Source organism: Triticum urartu, chromosome 7 (assembly GCF_003073215.2).
Source record: "Triticum urartu cultivar G1812 chromosome 7, Tu2.1, whole genome shotgun sequence".
NCBI lineage: Eukaryota > Viridiplantae > Streptophyta > Magnoliopsida > Poales > Poaceae > Triticum > Triticum urartu.
Genome location: NC_053028.1, coordinates 654,961,696 through 654,981,548, shown reverse-complemented (window position 1 = coordinate 654,981,548; position 19,853 = coordinate 654,961,696). Strand labels below are relative to the sequence as shown.

The 19,853-nt window shown below is 49.9% G+C and overlaps 1 protein-coding gene across 6 annotated transcripts; it reads right to left on the bottom strand.

Moving 5' to 3' along the window:
• Positions 1–3,739: 3,739 nt before the first annotated feature.
• LOC125523064 (mitogen-activated protein kinase kinase kinase ANP1-like) lies at positions 3,740–19,583 on the bottom strand. Of its 6 annotated transcripts, none has more exons than XM_048688111.1 (9): positions 19,093–19,583; positions 13,773–13,812; positions 12,977–13,025; positions 5,160–5,440; positions 4,771–4,833; positions 4,566–4,679; positions 4,408–4,488; positions 4,236–4,313; positions 3,740–3,992 (listed from the first exon to the last, which is right to left on the bottom strand). In XM_048688111.1, the coding sequence occupies exons 2-9, from the start codon at positions 13,794–13,796 to the stop codon at positions 3,978–3,980; spliced, it is 705 nt and encodes a 234-aa protein (XP_048544068.1). In that variant the 5' UTR covers positions 13,797–13,812; positions 19,093–19,583; the 3' UTR covers positions 3,740–3,977. The 6 variants fall into 6 exon arrangements, with proteins under 6 accessions (XP_048544068.1, XP_048544069.1, XP_048544065.1 ...); XM_048688112.1 differs by having other exon boundaries at positions 3,740–4,313; positions 5,160–5,230; positions 5,335–5,440; XM_048688108.1 differs by having other exon boundaries at positions 3,740–4,313; positions 4,566–4,676; positions 4,768–4,833.
• Between the last annotated feature and the right edge of the window lie 270 nt (positions 19,584–19,853).

Genomic DNA, 19,853 nt, shown 5'->3' with positions numbered 1-19,853 from the left:
CTATGTCGTATATATGGCTGGGCGCACCTCCTCCACTCCACCTCTCCTCCACTCCATCTCCTCCTCTCCTCCACTCCATCTCCTCCTCTCCTCCACTCCATCTTCCCTTCTCTCCTCCACCGTACTACCCTCCTCCTCTCCGGCGACCTCCTCCTCCTCCTCTCCGGTGACCTCCTCCTCCTCTCCGGCGACCTCCTCCTCTCCGGGGACCTCCTCCTCCCTCCTCTCCTCTCCTCCCCTCCCCTCCCCTCACGGTTTCTCTCCCTACTCTCCGGTGAGCTCCTCCTCCCTCCTCTCCTCCCATTCCCTCATGGTTTCTCCTTCCTCCTCTCCGATGCTTCGGTGAACTCCTCTCCGGCGACCTCCTCCTCCTCTCCGGCGATGTAGGCGAGCGCCTCTCCGGTGACCTCCTCCTCCTCCTCTCTGGCAAAAGAACACGGCAAAAGAACGTACAAGATCCAAAAACAGGAACAAAATTTGAAATAATATCGTGCCAAAAAACGAGCAAAAAAAACTAGCAAAAAATGGGCAAAAAAATCACGATCCAGATCCAAATTCAAAATTCAAAAATAGCAATGGTGCACGGTGGGGGTTAGACGGTGTGCCACTACTATTTTCCCGCCTTCAAAATTCAAAAATACTAATGGCGCACCGTGGCCTATACTAAAGGCGCACCAGTGGCCTATACTAATGGCGCACCGTGGCCTATACTAATGGCGCACCAGTGGTGCACCATTAGTATACCAGATACTAATGGCGCACCAGTGGTGCGCCATTAGTAAAAAATACTAGTGGCGTGATACTAATGGCGCACCAGTGATGCGCCATTAGTAGGCAAAACTGGTGCGCCATTAGTAGCCCTTTTCCTAGTAGTGAATGGTGCGATGAAAGTGGGTGTTGACATAGGCATAAAATGAGTGAAGGGTGGAGGCGACGTCGGATTTGCGGCGTAACGGAAAAGTCCAAGTGAAGTGTGAAAAATCATCTAAAATCACAAGGTAATATGATAAACCCGAATTGCTAGGCACGGGGGATGTCCAAACATCACAATGAATAACATCAAAGGGAAAAGTTGCAATCGATGAAGATGAAGAAAATGGTAGATGAACGTGTTTTCCTATGCGGCAAGCATGACAAGTGTGAGCCGCTGATTTATTACATGAAAAGGAAAAAGTGCTCAAAATTTTATGAAGAGTGTCGGTGCCGGGATGACCGAGACGAGCGTGCCAAAGCGAGACGTCGGCATGAAGAGCAACCGGGCCACTGCGAGTAGAAGCGCCGCATGGGTAGAGATCATCGGGAGAGTCACATCGGTGCAGAACCCTCCGGGAGCGAGCATCCTTAACAGAAAAACCGAGAGCGTCAAACTCAACGGTGACAGGATTTTCACGAGTAAGAGTGCGAACAGAACAAAGATTTTTAATTAAGGATGGTGAAACAAGCACATTATTGAGAGTTAAAGAAGAAGAGGGTAACGGGAGAGAGGATGAACCATGATGGGTGATGGGAAGAGAGCTGCCATCACCAACCATGATGTGGGAGGAGAAAGGATAGGGAGCGAAACGGGATAAGATACCGGGGTTGGAGGCCATGTGGGCGGCGGCACCGGTGTCCATGTACCAATCGCCGCCTCCGTTGTAGGCGCTCGGCGAGGGGGCAGCATGAAGGGCGGAGAGAAGCGCCGGGTCGTAGATCGGAGGGGCGCCACCGTATGCACCATAGCTCGGCGCGCCGCCGTATGCAGAGGGACCACCATAGGCCGACGAGCCACCGTAGGCCGCGGCAGCGCCAGACGCGGCAGGGACCGGTGCGGTCAGCAGCGTTGAGGGGTGCTCGGCCGTGGCCCGAGGATGCTCGGAGCTGGTGGGCGGGGGACGGGCATGGATTAGGCATGCACTACTCCCGTCCATGGGTTATACCCCGAGAGCCAAGACGGAGGAGGTGCAGCCGCCGCAGGCGCAGGAGGGCGCGGCGTCATGTTGGAGTTGCGGCCCCGTCCCCCGCGACCCTTCTGCTTGCGGCCGCTAGAGGGCGCAGGCGCGGGTGGCGGGGCAGGAGCGGGAGCGCACGGCCCCGACTGGGTTGGAGTAGAGCCGTGGCCGGCGGCAAGGCCGACGTGAAGAGCGGCGTGGGTCGCCTGCCGAGCGGTGTGACGGAGACGCTTTTCCTCCATGCGAAGGTAGGTGACCGCCTTCGCGTACGTCAGTGTGATGAGGGAGAGGTTGGCAGCGGACTAGCCAAGGTCGGGGTGGAGGCCGCGGAGGAGGTTGGTGAGGAGGACCGAGTCATCGATGGTCATGCCGACGTCGCGTAGCTCATCGGCGAGAACCTTCAGCCGCGTGCAGTACTCGTCGATCGAAAGATCGTTTTGCTGCATAGTGAAGAACTCCCCTTGAAGAAAGACGCGGCGCTGCAGTTGATTGTTGAGGAAAAGATCACACAGGCACGTCCACATAGCATACGCGGACGGATCGCGGGCATTCACCATGTTGAAGAGGCTGCCGGAGATGGTGAGGAAGAGCCACTTGACGATGCAGGCGTCCACAGCGAGCCACTCGTCGTCGTCCTTCATGTCGTGGAAGTCAACGCTCCCGTCAACATGCTTGATGAGATGGTAAGAGCGGAACAACAGCGCGAAGTACATGCGCCATGCGTTGTAGGACGGCGAGTCGAGGTCGAGGATGACAGGTATGTGGTCCTTGATGTGGATCTCGTTGAGGCGATCGGAGGTGAACATGGCACCGGAGAAAGAACCGGCATCGGATGCATCGGCCTTGGCCATGGAGACGGCGGGTGGTTAGGGTTTTGGGTGAGGGGGAGAGGGAGCGGTGGCTGCGATGGGTGTGGAGAAGAGGGCGGCAGCGGCGACAGAAGGAAGAGAGGAGCGGCGGCGGCCCTTAGGGTTTTGAGAGGGAGGTGGTGGGGGCAGGGGAAGAAGAGAAGCGGCGGCGGCGTCGACTATGGGAGAGGTGGCGTCGTCGTCGGCGGCTAGATGGATGGGAAGGAAGCGGCGGTGGTGGCTACGGGAAGGGTAGCGACGGCGGCGGTAGGAGGGTGGAGGAGTTGGCGCGGCGGCGACTAGGGCTAGGCGCGGCGGCGTAGAGGTGCGGAAGCGACAGAGGATCGCGGTAAAACTGATACCATGTAGAGAGAATATTTGGTGCAACTCATTGTATTCCATGGAGTAGGTTACATTATATACACATGATGTCTTGCGTGACAAGGTAACTAATCCTACCATATCTCTAGGAGTTAGCTATACAAGGCTAGAGAAGATAAGATTAGAAATACAAGATATGTCACGTTCAATAATGTTCTTCCCTCTAGTGTACAGCTTCTTATGTGAAGGCTGTACCAAAGTACATGAGGTTAGTTCTTTTTCACAGTAATAATCTTAATTGTGGGACATCACTATGTAATATCTCAGAGCTGGTAAAAAAAGACTTAGACATTATTGAGGGTTTGTGATAGGATGGTATGCCATCGACAAGTTAAGGTGATAAAAAAATTGGTGTATTTTCTATTATGGGCAAAGAAGCAAGAGTTTCACTATTACAAATTGTAAGAAACTGATCTTCAAAGTATATTTTGACATGTGAATTGGCTTTTACATGGCAAATAATTACAGCGAAGAAGTGGTAACCTATACATATATGCAATGCAGTCTAATTCTAGTTCTTATCATTACTGCATTGTTCTGCAAAAAGTAGGAGCATCACAATATATTAGTGCAAGTTCAGGACTGCGTTCACTCTTCCTTTAAAAAATTATGCAAGGTGACTCTGGTAACCATATACCAGTTCACAAAATATATAACATTGAATCATATACCAGTTTACAAAAATCCATACGTTTGTATTATTATTCGAACTATCTAATGAAAGAAGGCAGCAACTAACACATAAATTCATTAGAAAGAGATGGTATTCCAGATAGCGTCCCGGACAACGCTTCATTACCAAGAGATTATGCAGGAACTATAATGCAAATACCTGCAGAGAACTTTACCATAAGCCTGCTTGGAACCAAACTCACACTTTCATGTTTCATGCACACAGGTAGTCAAGAGCAATAAATAAGAATCCATAATCTGATGGCATAATTAGACAGGAAAGGTTTAGCATTTGCTATTCTGTTGTAAATTATTGTTTTGATCACTTGACAAGCACATGAAGGTTTTATTTCTTCCAAGCTATTATACTCGACCTTAACAGCATATTGAACATCAATCTTACCAACTTGGCAACTTGCTTAGACGCCCCAAAATCGGCAAGCTTAATGCAGCCTTTGTTATCAACAAGAATGTTTGCACCCTGTAAAACAATCCCATGATCACCAAGATAATTAGCACAACCAAACAATCAATGACACAAAGATTCTAGTGTATTCAGGCTTCAGAGTTTTTACCTTAATGTCTCTATGTATTATTGCATTGCTATGCAGATATTCCAACCCTTGCAAAATCTGCCTAGTATACTTCCTAATGACCTGATCAAAATACCAACGAATCAGTTTCTCTTCTGCGAGTCAAATCACAGAAAACCGCATGATTGATGGTTACTTACTGCCTCCGGGAATGAACCGAGTTTTCCAAGAAGCGACTGGATAGACCCTCCAGGAACAAACTCCAGCAGGATATTCAGTGTGTCTTCCTCACGGACAGTCCCGAGGTACCTCTTCTCAAATCACAGGAAATAGATCAAACAACTGCAGTCTAGCAGTCAAGTATAGAGTATCTAAAATGTAATCGATCTTTCATCCACTAACCACAATATTGGGGTGCGAAAGGTTCTTGAGGAGCTTCACTTCTTCCTCAAGTTCTCTTATATGCGCCTAATCGTAGAAACAAAAGCCACAAATCACCTCACATGAAGGAAAGCCTCAACAACTAAATTGGTAACCAAATCAGTCGGAGAAGTGCTACTCACTTGGGCCTTACCACGGCTATCACTTGCATTACACTGCTATGCATATACTAATCATTTGAATTTATTCCTAGAAGGTAAATAAAGAACGGAAGCTTAAGCACAACCACTGATTTCTATCAACTTCCCAAAACAAAGCATCTGAAGCTATATTAATATGCAAGCCCAGATTCCCATATACTTTATTATGGGGCAAAACAACCATATCAGAGATAAACATGAATCATCACTTACTTTTGCTGTTGTTGTTGGAAAGAGCATGACTTCCTGATGTGTGCTTCGTTTCGTTCTTCTACAACCGAACTCTGTAATAAAGAACAAACTAATAAGGCACACACTCAGTAATGGTAACATCTGTAATCGATGGATGGTAATTATATTCGAACGCCCTTGGAAAGGAAACATAAACCTGGGTTGATCGGCACTGTTCTGAAACAGCTGTATGCAGGCAGTGGAGATAGTTGGGCAGGCTGCCATGCTTGTGACAAAGCGGCTCGTCTGTACATATGTGACAATTAAGAAGGGTTCAGGCTTCAGAGTTTTTACCTTAATGTCTCTATGTATGTCGTCGCCGTCGCACGTGCCGGGCAAGAAGCCGCTGGTGGCCGTGGTGAGCTCGGAGGTAGGTGGGGGCGCATCCGGGGCTCCCTTTGTGGACGCTGCTCGCCCGAAGCCTACCTCCGGGGGAACCGATGCTGCTATGCGGAGTAACCCGCGGCTACAGACGTCGGCGATATGGAATCAGCTGAAGACGGCAGGAGCGGCGGGCACGGCGAGGTCGGCGCCGGCGGCTCGCGAGCGTGAGAGCAGGGATGAGGAAGACCCGGAGGCTTTTCGGGAAGGAGAGGACCCTGCCGTTGACGATATGTTGGCTGAACAAATGCAAGCCATGTCTGGTGGAAGTAAGGAAGCTAGGGACGTGCGCCATGCACATGCAGAAGACCACGTCCAGGCTCAAACGCATCCCAGCCGAGGAGTTCGGATATGATTCCGGCGCTGCGCAATATGTCACAGGAAGTGAGCATGGATGAAGCGGACGAGTCTGTTGGCGCGTCCGCCTTGGGCAAGCGTACTGCTGCTAGTGATGAAGTTGCTACCGTAGGTGGAGAGGAGACTGATAAGGCTATGGTGGATTCTGCTAACACAAACAACCCGGCCGCGCTTGCGCGTTCAGGTACACCAAAGAAGCGCCGGACTCTTGAGTCTCTGGACGGGCAGCAGACTACGCGTGGTGGTGGGATGACGGAACATGACATGATGGACGGAGCTCACACAATGGAGGCAGTCGGCCCAGGGGCCGCCGACGAACTGACGGGGCCGATGGAGCCCCGTCAGGAGCAATGAATATCCTAAGCTGGAACCGCCGAGGGGCGGGGAACACTCGGACAGTTCGTGATCTTGTGAGTCTGGTTCAGGCTCAATCCCCTAGTATCATTTTTCTTTGTGAAACTAGGCAATCAAAAAATAAAATGCAGAGGTACCGTGCTCGGTTAGGGTTAAGAGGTTTTGATGCTTTCGATTGTGCCGGTCGTAGTGGAGGCCTTGCTTTGTATTGGCATGAGTCTGCGAGTCTTGATGTAAAAGAAATGGACCTGACTAACTTCCACACGTCCGGAGAATTGCAACACATCCGGATGATTTCAAAAAGTAACAGGAGTGAGTGTGGTGTGCGAGCCAATTCCTAATTCATTTCCAAGTCTGCATGCATGCATATAAAACAGAAATGATGACATCAGTAAAGATTCTAGAGAAATTCAAAATGCAAAATGTTTTGTAGCTCAAACCGTCGGTCCGATTGAAAAAATGTTTTCACATAAAAGAACCGTCTCGACAAGACCTTCGAAACAAGATCCCATATTGATATGTTCTGACGACTTTTTTTGAGTAAAAAGTTATCACGTCTAGGATATGCAAGTTATCACGTCTATGGTATATAAGTTACCACGATGTTTACATATAAAAATTCCGCGCATAAAAATGATTTCTTCCAACTTTCTCCCCATATGTGAATGCCCTTAAAGTGCACAAAAGCTAATGTCATCATAGATTCACTTTATTTTGAAATTTCGAAATGTTTTGTAACTCAAAGGGTTTGTTCGATTCAAAATTCATTTTCACAAAAAAAAACCTGCCATGATGAGACCTTCGAAACAAGATCCTATGTTGGCATGTTCCGACGACTTTTTCTTCTGGGTCAAAAGTTATCATGCCTAAGCTAAGTAAGGTATCAGCTCTGTTGTGCGTATATTACCATGTAATTTACACACATCTTATCGAAGTATATTTTCAGCAACTTTTTTCATGGGTAAAGTTATCATGGTGTTTGTACATAAGTTATTAGGCCCGAGAGCATGTATTACCATGTTATTTACAGAGTATGTTTTGAATAACACTTTTCCATGGGTCAAAAGTGATCATGGTGTTTGTACTTAAGTTATCAGGTCCAAGAGCGTATCTTATCATGCTTTTACACAAAAATTTATCGGTGGTATGTTTTCAACAACTTTTTTCCACGGGTAAAAGTTATTGTGGTGTTTATATCTAAGCTATCAGGTCTGGGATCCTATATTATCATGCTATTCACACAAAAAGTTATGAACAGTTCTACCTTCCGACCCTTCGGTATCCCCATTGACACATAAGTTACAAGGTATGTTTTAAAAAAATCCCTCGGATAAAAAACATAATTATGGGTGTTTGTGCGTGAGTTATCAGGTATGTGGGATGAAATATTACCATGCTATTGAGATAGAAGTTATCGGGGATAAGTTCTCAACTACTTTTATCTTTAAGGGTCAAAGTTACCACGTGTTTATAGCTAAGTTATCAGGTCCATAGTATGTATCTTACCATGCTGTTTACACAGAATTTGGGGTGTATTTGAATGCCTTTTTCACATGATAATTTTAACAAAGAGAAAACATGATAACTATATCATGAACGACATGATAACTACAGAGGGTATCTCAAACTAACATGATAACTACAAAGGGTGTCTCAAACTATAACATACAAAAAAGATTCAAAGCAAACAATACATATTATATAATAAAGAAAGAAATGGAACGGACACAACTAATTGCTTGGCTAGTTGGTTAGCATGGTGAGTTTAGAGGTCTTATCATGCTAAGGTTGACAGTTCGAATCCCACCTTGCACACTATTTTTTTGCCTGGCAAATTAGGATGAGTAAAGGACTCACAAAATCATGCAAATTAGGAGGTGACCCACTACGGGATAATCTCATTAATTACAGTATTCTAATAAAGTTGCCTAGAATTATGATCGCAGTTAAAGCATAATCCAATCAACATTAATTGCGGGATCGTGGAGAAAATGGAAGTAAATTAACAACTGTCGTACGATTAATAAGCACCGTCGGATCCGAAATGAACGCGATCCGAGTCGTGCGGATCTGTCGCAGAATCCTGCCGACTGGATTTTAGCTTTCTCGAAAAGAAATAAATGAACGCTATATTGATGCATATGTAACTGGTGTGGATGGTGAGCCACCGTGGCGGCTTACCTGTGTCTACGGCGAGCCTCGGACGGAGGACCGTCACCGCATGTGGTCCCTCCTCCGTAATCTCCACCAGGAGGCCAGCATGCCATGGGTCGTGGTTAGGGCTGCAAGAAAAACTCGAGACTCGTGAGCCGCTCGAGATCGACTCGTTTTTTGACTCGACTCGAGATCGACTCGAAAAGAAATAAGTCGAGTTTGAACACCTTATGTAGCTTGATCGAGAAATGAGCCGATCTTGAGTCAATGTTGGCTCGCTTGATTTTAGCTCGATAGCTCGACAGAATATCATTATGTTAAATGATCATGCCATATATTAAATGAAAATAAGATGATTTATTACCATATATGTTGTCCATATTTTATCTCCATTTTATTTATCAACGAATATGGAGACTTAATTAAGTGCAGAGAAGATTTAGGCCTAATTATGGCACGTGGTCGACTATGTGTTAAATATCCTATATTTTTGGCAAAGGTTTCCAGCATATTCACCTTAATTTTTTTGTTTTTCATTCATAAATTTATAATTTTTACCATCTCATTTAGCTCGAAACTAGCTCGAGATCGACTCGAGATCGTTACAAGCTGAGCACGAGTCATGTTCTACAGCTCGATCATGAGCTTCATTTAGTTTGAGCTCGCTCGAATTTCATATGAGTTGAGCTGAGCCAACTCCAACTCGCTCGAGCTCGACTCGTTTGCACCCCTAGTCGTGGTGGGTGATTTCAACGAGGCGATGTGGAGTTTTGAGCACTTCTCCGACACACCGCGCTCGGCAGGTCAGATGCTTGATTTTCGTGATGTTCTTGAGGTTTGTGGACTGGGCGACCTCGGTTTTGCAGGGCTCCCATACACCTTTGATAATCGGCGTGGGGGACGGGCGAACGTCAAGGTTCGCCTCGACCGTGTTGTCGCCAATAACGCTTGGAGGGACACCTTTGCGCACGCCAGGGTGGAGCACTTGGTGGCGCCCAGCTCTGACCACCTCCCCATCCTGCTCCGCTGTGCGCTGGAGGAGCCGCGCCAGGCAGCAAGTAGGAGATGCAGACAGTACGAGGTCATGTGGGAACGTGATCCTTCCTTGCCCGAGGTAATCATGAACACCTGGACTGAACTCGGGTCTATGTTACATCTTGGTGATGTTGCTTCAGGCTTAGGTAATATGATGAAAAAATTACAAGACTGGAGCCGGAAAAAGTTTGGTAATGTTATTAAGGAAATTAACAAGTCTCGCTCTCGCCTAGAGGAGCTCATGTCTATGAATGCAGACAGGAAAGAAATCAGAGAGGCGACCGACCGGATGAATGAACTACTTTATAGGGAGGAGATGTTGTGGATGCAGAGATCTCGTATTGCATGGCTACGGGAAGGGGATCGCAACACCCAGTTTTTCCACCGGAAAGCGGTGTGGCGTGCTCGGAAAAACCGTATTAAATCCCTCATTGATGAGTCAGGGGTCACGCATAAGGACCACGGATCCATGGCGGCTATGGCCACGGCCTATTTCTCTAAACTTTTTACTGTTGACACTTCTCTTTGTGTGGACCCTATTATTGATTTGATATAGACTCGTGTTACTGACAATATGAATGATGGCCTATGCGCAGATTTTTCGGACAAGGAAATTGCTGATGCTCTATTCCAGATTGGGCCGCTCAAGGCACCAGGTCCGGATGGATTTCCCGCTCGCTTCTTCCAGAGAAACTGGTCTGTTGTGAAGGAGCAGGTTATTGCAGGGGTGAAGGAGTTTTTCCGGTCCGGGAGTATGCCTAAGGGGGTGAACGACACTTCCATCGTTCTCATTCCGAAGATGGACAACCCGGAGAGGCTCACTGAGTTCCGTCCAATAAGCCTATGCAACGTCATTTATAATGTGGTGGAGAAGTGCCTAGTGAACCGGCTGAGACCTATACTGGATGATATTATCTCCCCTGAGCAGAGTGCCTTTGTTCCTGGTAGGATGATTACAGACAATGCTCTAATTGCCTTTGAGTGCTTTCATTTTATTCAGCAGGAGAAGGATTCTAGTAAGAGCTTCTGTGCGTATAAGCTAGTTTTATCAAAAGCTTATGACAGAATGGATTGGATCTTCTTGGAGCGAATGATGAAAAAGATGGGCTTCGCTCGCCGATGGGTGGACTGGATTATGGCTTGCGTCACCTCGGTGAGATACACGGTTAAATTCAATGGAAGCCTCTTGAAATCATTTGCACCATCGCGTGGGCTGCGGCAAGGTGATCCTTTATCCCCGTTCTTGTTTCTTTTTGTGGCTGATGGTTTATCCTCTTTGTTAAAAGATGGGGAGGAAAAAGGTGATTATACCCCGCTGAAAATATGTCGCAGAGCACCGGGCGTATCTCACCTTCTGTTCACAGACGATACACTTCTATTTTTCAAAGCGCAGGAGGATCAAGCAAACAAGATCCACGAAGTGCTAAGTGTTTATGCTAATGCAACAGGGCAATATATTAATCCGGCCAAGTGCAGCGCACTGTTTGGCTCCTCTTGCCCCATGGATCAGCAGCATGTGGTGAGAAATACGCTCCATACATATAGGCACTGTTACCTTCGAAGAGAAGTATCTAGGCCTGCCGACGCCTGAAGGTCGTATGTCACGTGGTAAATTTTAGAACTTGTAGTCTCGATTGTTGAAACGGATTATTGCATGGGGGGACACCCTCTCTCTCTCGGGCAAGGATACTATGATTAAGGCAGTTGCGCAGGCCATCCCTACTTATATCATGGGCGTTTTCAAGTTATCTTTGTCTGTCTGTGATGACCTGAATAGGATGGTACGAAACTTTTGGTGGGGTGCATCGGAAGGCAAACGGAAAACACATTGGTTGGCATGGCCGAAGATACAAGCTCAGAAAAGCAAGGGGGGCTTGGGATTCAGAGATTTTCGCCTCTTCAACCAGGCTCTCCTAGCGAGACAAGCCTGGCGCCTGTTAACTAATCCCAACAGCTTGTGTGTGTAGGTTCTAAAGGCGCGGTACTACCCAGAGGGGCGCCTCGAATACACAGTCTTCTCAGGGAATACATCCCCGACTTGGCAGGCGATTCAGCATGGCCTTGAGCTCTTGAAGAAGGGCATCATATGGCGCATCGGGGACGGGCGAAACATCCGCATATGGCGCGACCGGTGGCTACCCAGGGAGCCGTCGCGTCAACCAGTGTCCCCGCAAGGCACGTGCCGCTTCAGGAGGGTGGCGGATCTCTTGGATGGTGATGGGTTCTGGCGCACGGACCTTCTTCATCGCTACTTCCTCCCGGCGGATATCGATGTCATCACCAGCATCCGTACTTCGCCTCGCGCCCCGGACGACATCATTGCATGGGCACCAGAGAGGAACGGTATCTTCACCGTTCGGTCTGCCTACCGCCTAGCCATGGACGAGCGCGAGCGTCCATTGACGTCCGCCACGAGCAGGGCACCGGATGGTCGTCGCGCCATCTGGAAGATCATATGGGGGTGCCCTGCTCCCCCGAAGGTACGTGTCTTCGCCTGGAGAATCGTCACCAACTCACTTGCTACTTGGGCCAATAAATTCTCACGGCATCTCGAGCTTACTGACATATGCCCCCTCTGTGCTATGGAACGCGAGGACGGATTCCATGCGCTTTGCAGGTGCCCCTTGGCAAGGGAGCTCTGGCGCATCATGGCTTTGGACTGGAACATCCTCAAGGTGGATTCCATCCACAATACATGCCCAGAGTGGGTCTTCTCACTGTTGGACCCCTTGGACGACACGGCAAGACTGGTGGTGCTCATGACCATGTGGCGAATATGGCATGTCCGCAACGAGATCACTCATGCTAAGCCGCCACCCCCTGCCGAAGCTTCCAGGCGTTTTTTGCGCGGGTACATCAACTCACTTTTGTCCTTACAGCAACATCCTACGGGTGATCTAGTGAAGGAAAAGATGGTGGTCATTACATCACCACAATGCGCCCATGTGCGCACGGAGACCAAGGCGATTGCGAGCTGGGCCCTCCCTATGCCGGGCTGGGCAAAGTTGAACACAGATGGGAGTTATATCGCAGCCACGAGCGCGGCGGGTGGTGGCATGATCCTTCGAGATGATAGAGGTGACATCATCTATAGCGCATGCAGGGAGCTCCGCACATGCAATAATGCCCTCGAGGCAGAGCTAGCGGCATGCAGAGAAGGCCTAGAGTTGGCCTTGTATCGGACGAACCTACCGATCATGGTCGAGATGGATAGCACGGAGGCGGTGGCCATGCTTACAGGACGTCAGCGAGATAGATCGGTTCATCGTGCACTAGTAGAGGAGATTCACAGCATGGCTAGTCTCGCTACTAGGGAGATCTCTTTTATTCACTGTAACTGCTCTCATAACATTGTTAGTCATGAGCTGGCCGTCTATGGCCGTAGCATCCCGCGTACAGCAGTATGGCTTACTGCCGGTATGAACTTTGTTATAAACCTGGTTGCGGCTGAAAAGCCTCTGTGAGCTTAATGGAGATTTCTTTTCACCCCGTAAAAAAAAAATGAGACATATGTTTACCATCGACATCTTCAGCAGCATCTAACTCTTCTTCCTTGACCGTTACTTCCTGGAAACAAACAGCCAAGCTATTAAATTGTTTGATTTCACTGTATTTAATTTGAGAGGATTAACCGTAAAGCATCGTTAGATTCCTGAATTTGGTCTGTTTAGAATGAGTACACAGGACAAAATTTGCTCATAAAAAATTGATGTGCAGATGTACCAATCAAGCATCTGTTTATACTATCCAGGAGCTCAGAGTTTAGTAACTCTACTGCATATGATAGCAGGTAATATCTATGGTAGGGCGTATCTTGTACCCACAAGACTAATGTCAATTTGTTTGTAAGACATGCATAATCACTTTTCTTAGCCGACTTGAGGCTATAATGAGAAGTTAAAAAACACTATCTATTATAAATTCTATTGTATGCGGCGTGCAGACATTTAAAACACCTATGTTTTCTGACGAAATGAATGGTAATGGCTGATTACTAATTTCCTAAATCGGGTTTTTTCTTCGAAACCTAATTCACGGATAAACATGCCTAAATGGGAAAACGGAGGGTGGATATACAATTATGACAGCTAGCTCATACAGAGGCATGAAGAACATCCTCTGTCCGCATGACCAACATCATGTACTCCTCTGTCAGACCACAAGATTAAAACAAACACTTTTGAAACCTTCGTTTACAAATTTAGCTTTTGTCAGTGGGTAATAGAAATACAAAATCATGTCACGTGCTCTCTTACACAGAAAAATCAAACATCAAGCGTGACTGTATTTAAGAGAGAGAGAGAGAGAGTTCACTTTGTTCATCTTTATCAATCTCATTCTCAAAATTCTTCTTCTACTCTCCACAAGTAACCAGAATATGAGAATCAAAATTAGATTATGAGAAAACTGGAAAATCAAGGACGCAGATGGGCATCACAGATTGGAGAGGAGGAGGGAAGAAGCGAAGGTGAGGAGGAGGGGCACGGCTGCTATTAGATGTGTATAGTTCATCCTCATTGTATAAGGGGCTTTTCTGCACTTTACCACATCTGTATATGTATTGACCGTTGGCCCTCAGCAAAGATCAGTTGCTCACTTATCTAACATGGTATCAGATGTTAGGTTAGCCACTCTCCCGCACGCTGCAACTCCGTGCCTGCTCCCTCCTCGTCGCTGCCGCTGCTAGTCTCCGGCCGTGGTCTGGTCCGATTCGTCCCCGTCCGGATCGTTGCTCGGCGCTCACCTCTGCTCCCGTCTTGCTGGCTGCTATCTCCTATCCGTTCCCGCTCCTTTCGGCCGTCGCTGTCGCCCCGTTCGGCAGCTGCCGCTGCTGCGTTGGGGCCGCCTCGACCGGCCGCTGCTGCTGCCCAGTCCGGCCGCTGCCGCTGCCCCGCGGTCCGGCTGCCGTCCCGCACCCAGGCTGCCGCCGCCGCCCCAGGTCCGGCCGCCGCCGTCTGGTCTGGCCCGGGTCTCCTCCAGGCCACCGCCCCCTGCTCCTCGAGCGCTGGGCGCTGGTCTCCTCTGGTCATGCTCGATCCAGATCGAGCGCTGGTTCTAGCGTTTCCCTCGATCCAGATCGGGTTGAGGGCCCGTTGACAAAAAAAACCGACGCGGACAACAGCAGCAGAGTGACTTACTCATGTCCTCTTCGGGCTATGTCGCGGTCCCTCGGTGCTCGGTGATCTTTGATGGCACCAACTATGCTGAGTTTGTCGGCTTCATGCGCATTCATATGCGTGGACTCTTTTTGTGGGGTGTTCTCTCTGGCGAGGTCCCCTGTCCGCCATGCCCGGTGGCGCCCGTGGCCCCAATACCACCCGTGCCACCGGTTCTTGCTGCTGATGCTTCTCAGGCTGACCGAGATGCTGCCAAGGCTCTGGATAATGTTGTGGTTGATGCTTATGATCAGCAGGTATCCGCTTATTCCGATTCTCTTTCTGTGTACCGGGATGATCTGTCTGCTTACACTCAGTGGTGCAATGATGATGCTCGAGCTGCTGCTGTTCTTACTGCGAGTGTTCTCCCTCAGTTTGCTTCGGAGTTCATGGGACTTGGCACCGTTGCAGCGATGTGGTCTTACCTCTGTCAGCGCTATCAGCCCTCTAGTGATCTCTCTACCTATCTGTCGTGCGCCAGGAGCACGCCCTCCAGCAAGATGATTCTTCTGTTGATGAGTTCTATTCACAGTGTTCTGCCATCTGGCGCCAGCTTGACTCTCTTCGGACAGTTGTTTGTGGAACCTGTCGTTGCTGTCAGACTACTCGGTCTGATCTCGAGTTTCAGCGGGTCCATGAGTTCTTATCTCGTCTCCGGTCTGAGTTTGAGCCTCGCCGTGCTCACTTGCTTGCTCGTGGTCGTGTTCCTATCTCCGAGATACTTGCTGAGCTTCGTGCTGAGGAGACCCGCCTTCGCTCTGCTGGGTTACTTCTAGTTCCATCCATGCTGGCCGCCCGAGCTCCTGTGTCGTTTGCTCGCCTCAGCGCTCTGCCGCTCCTGCCTACTCCTTCAGGGGGGCGGGGGGTAAGTCGTCCTCCATATGCTGAGAAGGGCACGTCGCGCCGTGACACCGTCTGTGGCTACTGCTCCCGGCCAGGTCACCCAGAGCCTGATTGTCGCCAGAAGAAGAGAGACCAGAGGCGCTCCTCCTCCAGTGGACCTCCTGTGTCTTCCTCGACTCCGTCACTCACTGACCAGGACATTGTTCGCCTCAAGCGTCTTCTTGCTTCCTCAGGCTCCTCATCGACTGGCTCTGCTGCTGCTGTGATTGCATCATCTTCCTCACCATCACCAGCATCTACATAGTTAGGTACATCTTCGTGGGTTCTGGATTCTGGAGCCTCCTTTCATACGTCTTCTGATTCTTCCGCGTTATCTTCTCTCCGACCTTTTGATTCGCCTGTTAATGTTCTTACTGCCAATGGCACTTCTCTTCCTGTTGCTAGTCGTGGCATTCTTTCCACTCCATCTTTTTCTGTTCCGAGTGTTTCTCATGTTCCTCGCCTTACCATGAATCTTTTTTCCGCTGCCCAACTTACTGATTATGGTTGTCGTGTCATTCTTGATACCGACTCTTGCTCCATTCAGGATCGTCGCACCAAGGCTTTGGTTGGTGCTGGCCCCCGGCGCCGTGAGTCAAAGGACCTTTGGAAGGTTGACTGGCTTTGTGTTCCTTCCGCCGCCATCACTTCTGTCAGCTCTCATGCTCTTGCTGCCTCTTCGTCTGCGTGCTTCCAGCAGTGGCATCATCGCCTTGGTCACATCTGTGGCTCTCGCTTGTCTTCTTTAGTTCGTCAGGGCCTCTTAGGGTCTGTATCCGGAGATGTCTCCTTACATTGTAATGGTTGCAGACTTGACAAACAGACTCAGTTACCTTATCCTACTAGTGAGTCTGTATCTCAGCGTCCTTTTGATTTAGTTCATTCCGATGTCTGGGGTCCTGCTCCCTTTGATTCGAAAGGTGGTCATCGCTATTATGTTTTGTTTATTGATGATTTCTCTCACTACACTTGGCTCTACTTCATGAAATCTCGTAGCGAGGTTCTCCCTATATACAAATGTTTTGCTGCCATGGTTCACACCCAGTTTGCCACGCCCATTCGCACTTTTCGTGCTGACTCCACTGGAGAGTATATCTCTCAGCTGTTGCGTGTTTTTCTCGCGGAACAGGGTACTCTTGCCCAGTTCTCTTGTCCTGGTGCTCATACTCAAAATGGCATTGCCGAACGAAAGCATCGTCATTTGCTTGAGACGGCTCGTGCACTGATGATTGCTGCTTCCCTTCCACCCCATTTTTGGGCTGAGACTGTTTCTGCAGCCACCTATCTCATCAACATTCAGCCCTCCTCTGCTCTGAAGGGTGGTATTCCTATGGAGTGTCTCACTGGTCGCTCTCCCGACTACTCCGCTCTTTGTATGTTTGGATGCGTGTGCTATGTTCTTCTTGCCCCCCGCGAACGCACCAAACTGACTGCTCAGTCGGTTGAGTGTGTTTTCCTTGGCTACAGTGATGAGCACAAGGGATATCGATGTTGGGATCCCGTGGGTCGTCGCTTGCGCATCTCGCGTGATGTGACTTTTGACGAGTCTCGTTCTTACTACCCACGTTCTTCTTCCTCGAATTTCTCTGTGGACAACCTTTCTTTCCTTCTTCTTCCTGATACACCCTACTATGTGCCTCCTGTGTCCCCTCTTCCTCCGGCACCTCTCGTTCCTTCTCATTCCCCACCGCCACCATCTTCTCCACCCTCCTCCTCCACCTCTCCACCATCATCTCCAGTCCGTCGCCCTCTCTCACCATTTCCTCTCCATTATACTCGTCGATATCGTATTGAGGATGTCTCCTTTCACGACCCTTCCACCTCTTCTGCCCCTCTTCTCACGCCTCCCCCGGTTCACAACCTCCGTGCTCGGCCTTGCCCCCCGTCTGATCACTACTCTCCTGATCGGTATGGTCTCTCTGTTGTTGCCGAGCCCACACTTCCTACCGCACTGCCATGACTCAGCCTGAATGGCAACTTGCGATGGCCGAAGAGCTTGCTGCTCTTGAGCGCTCTGGCACATGGGATCTGGTTCCCCTTCCTTCCGGTGTCCGTCGCATCACCTGCAAGTGGGTCTACAAGATTAAGACTCGCTCCGATGGTTCTCTTGAGCGCTACAAAGCTCGGCTTGTGGCCCGTCGTTTTCAGCAGGAACAGGGACGCGATTATGATGAGACATTCGCTCCTGTGGCCCACATGACCACTGTCCGCACTCTTCTTGCCGTGGTTTCTGTTCGCCAGTGGTCTATCTCTCAACTTGATGTTCAGAACGCTTTTCTCAATGGCGAGTTGCGTCAGGAGGTTTATATGCAACCACCACCGGGGTACTATGCTCCTGATGGTATGGTCTGTAGACTTCGCCGCTCCTTCTATGGTCTCAAACAGGCCCCTCGTGCCTGGTTTGAGCGCTTCGCCTCTGTGGTGACTGCCGCTGGTTTCTTGCCCAGTCATCATGATCCCGCGTTGTTTGTTCACACGTCTCCTCGTGGTCGGACTCTTCTCCTTCTCTATGTTGATGATATGATCATCACCGGTGACGACTCTGAGTACATTGCCTTTGTTAAGGCTCGCCTTCGAGACCAGTTCCTCATGACTGATCTTGGTCCTCTTCGCTATTTTCTTGGGATTGAGATCTCCTCGACCTCTGATGGCTTCTACATCTCCCAAGAAAAATATATTCAGGATCCTCTTGCTCGCGCTGCTCTTGGTGATGAGCGCACGGTTGTGACTCCTATGGAGCTCAACGTTCAGCTTCGTGCCTCTGATGGTGACCCTCTTCCTAATCCCACTCGCTATCGTCACCTCGTTGGCAGCCTTGTCTATCTGGCTGTTACGCGCCCTGACATCTCCTATCCTGTCCACATCCTGAGTCAGTTTGTTTCCGCCCCCACCTCTGTCCACTATAGTCACCTCCTCCGTGTTCTACGATATCTTCGTGGCACGATCTCTCAGCGCCTTTTCTTTCCCCGCTCCAGCTCTCTTGAGCTCCAGGCCTACTCTGATGCTACTTGGGCTAGTGATCCCTCTGATCGACGCTCGCTGTCTGCTTACTGTGTCTTTCTTGGTGGCTCTCTTATTGCCTGGAAGACAAAGAAGCAGACTGCAGTTTCTCGCTCGAGTACAGAGGCTGAGTTGCGAGCCATGGCTATGTTGACGGCTGAGGTGATCTGGTTACGGTGGTTACTTGAGGATTTTGGTGTGTCTGCTTCTACCTCCACTCCTCTACTATCCTACAGTACTAGTGCTATCAGTATTGCACGTGACCCAGTGAAGCATGAGCTCACCAAGCACATCGGTGTGGATGCCCACTTTGTGCGTGCTGCTGTGCAGGATCAGACTCTCGCTCTTCACTATGTGCCCTCGGAGTTACAGTTGGCTGACTTCTTCATGAAGGCACAGACTCAAGCGCAGCATGGATTTTTCCTCTCCAAACTCAGTGTTGTTGATCCACTATGAGTTTGAGGGGGGGGGGTGTTAGATGTGTATAGTTCATCCTCATTGTATAAGGGGCTTTTATGCACTTTACCACATCTGTATATGTACTGGCCGTTGGCCCTCAGTAAAGATCAGTTGCTCACTTATCTAACAGCTGCTACCTGTATACATGCGTGGCTTCAGAGGGTTGCTCGCCCCCACCCCTTGCTCATGCTGCCGTGGCCCTGTCTAGGTCAATCGGAGAAGCTCAGGTGGTCGCCATCTCCCCAACCGACGAGCGCCCACAGCTTCTCCCGCCTGCACGCACCTGTCCGACCCTTCTCCTCCATCGCTGCCGGTCCGGTCGACATCCCACAGGCTGAGCCCGAGCAGCCCCATCCCCCTGACTTATGGAGGCAGGAGCGGAGGAGGTGGCGGGGATATTCCTCCCCAGACGCCCCCACTCTCTCCTCCTCCTCCCCCGTCTCATCCACCCCTCTTCGTTCCGGATCCCGCCGAATCCGAGGCTTGTGGGCGCGGAGGCGAGCTTCTCCGGCGGCGGCGGCGGCAGGAGAGGAGGCGGGGGTCGCGGGGGAGACACGCGGGCTAGGTCACCGGCATCAGCGGCGAGCTTCTCTGACGGTGGCGGCAGGAGAGGAGGCGGGGGTCGCGGGGGAGATGCGCGGGCCGGAGCTGGTTGGAACCGGCCGGCGCGACGGGGAGAGAGAGGGGTTAGCGAGAGAGAGAGAGAGGAGGGCGACGAGGAGGGGGGGGGGGACGAGTGGGACGGGAGGCGGCAGCTAGGTCTTCTCCACGGGGGAGGCGGCCTTTTATAGGCCTGGATGTGAAATGACGAAAATGCCCCTGGCGGGGCATGAAAATAACAGGCGGTGGCACGAGTACTGTTCATGGCGAATTAAAGGCGACGTGGCCACCTTCGTTG

Coding starts and splice junctions, on each gene's coding strand:
- LOC125523064 (XM_048688108.1), bottom strand. CDS start 13,796: ATGAGATTGATAAAGATGAACAAA. Junction 4,677..4,767: donor TTTCGCACCCCAATATTGTG/GTTAGTGGATGA, acceptor TGATTTGAGAAG/AGGTACCTCGGGACTGTCCG. Junction 4,489..4,565: donor TCGGTTCATTCCCGGAGGCA/GTAAGTAACCAT, acceptor TATTTTGATCAG/GTCATTAGGAAGTATACTAG.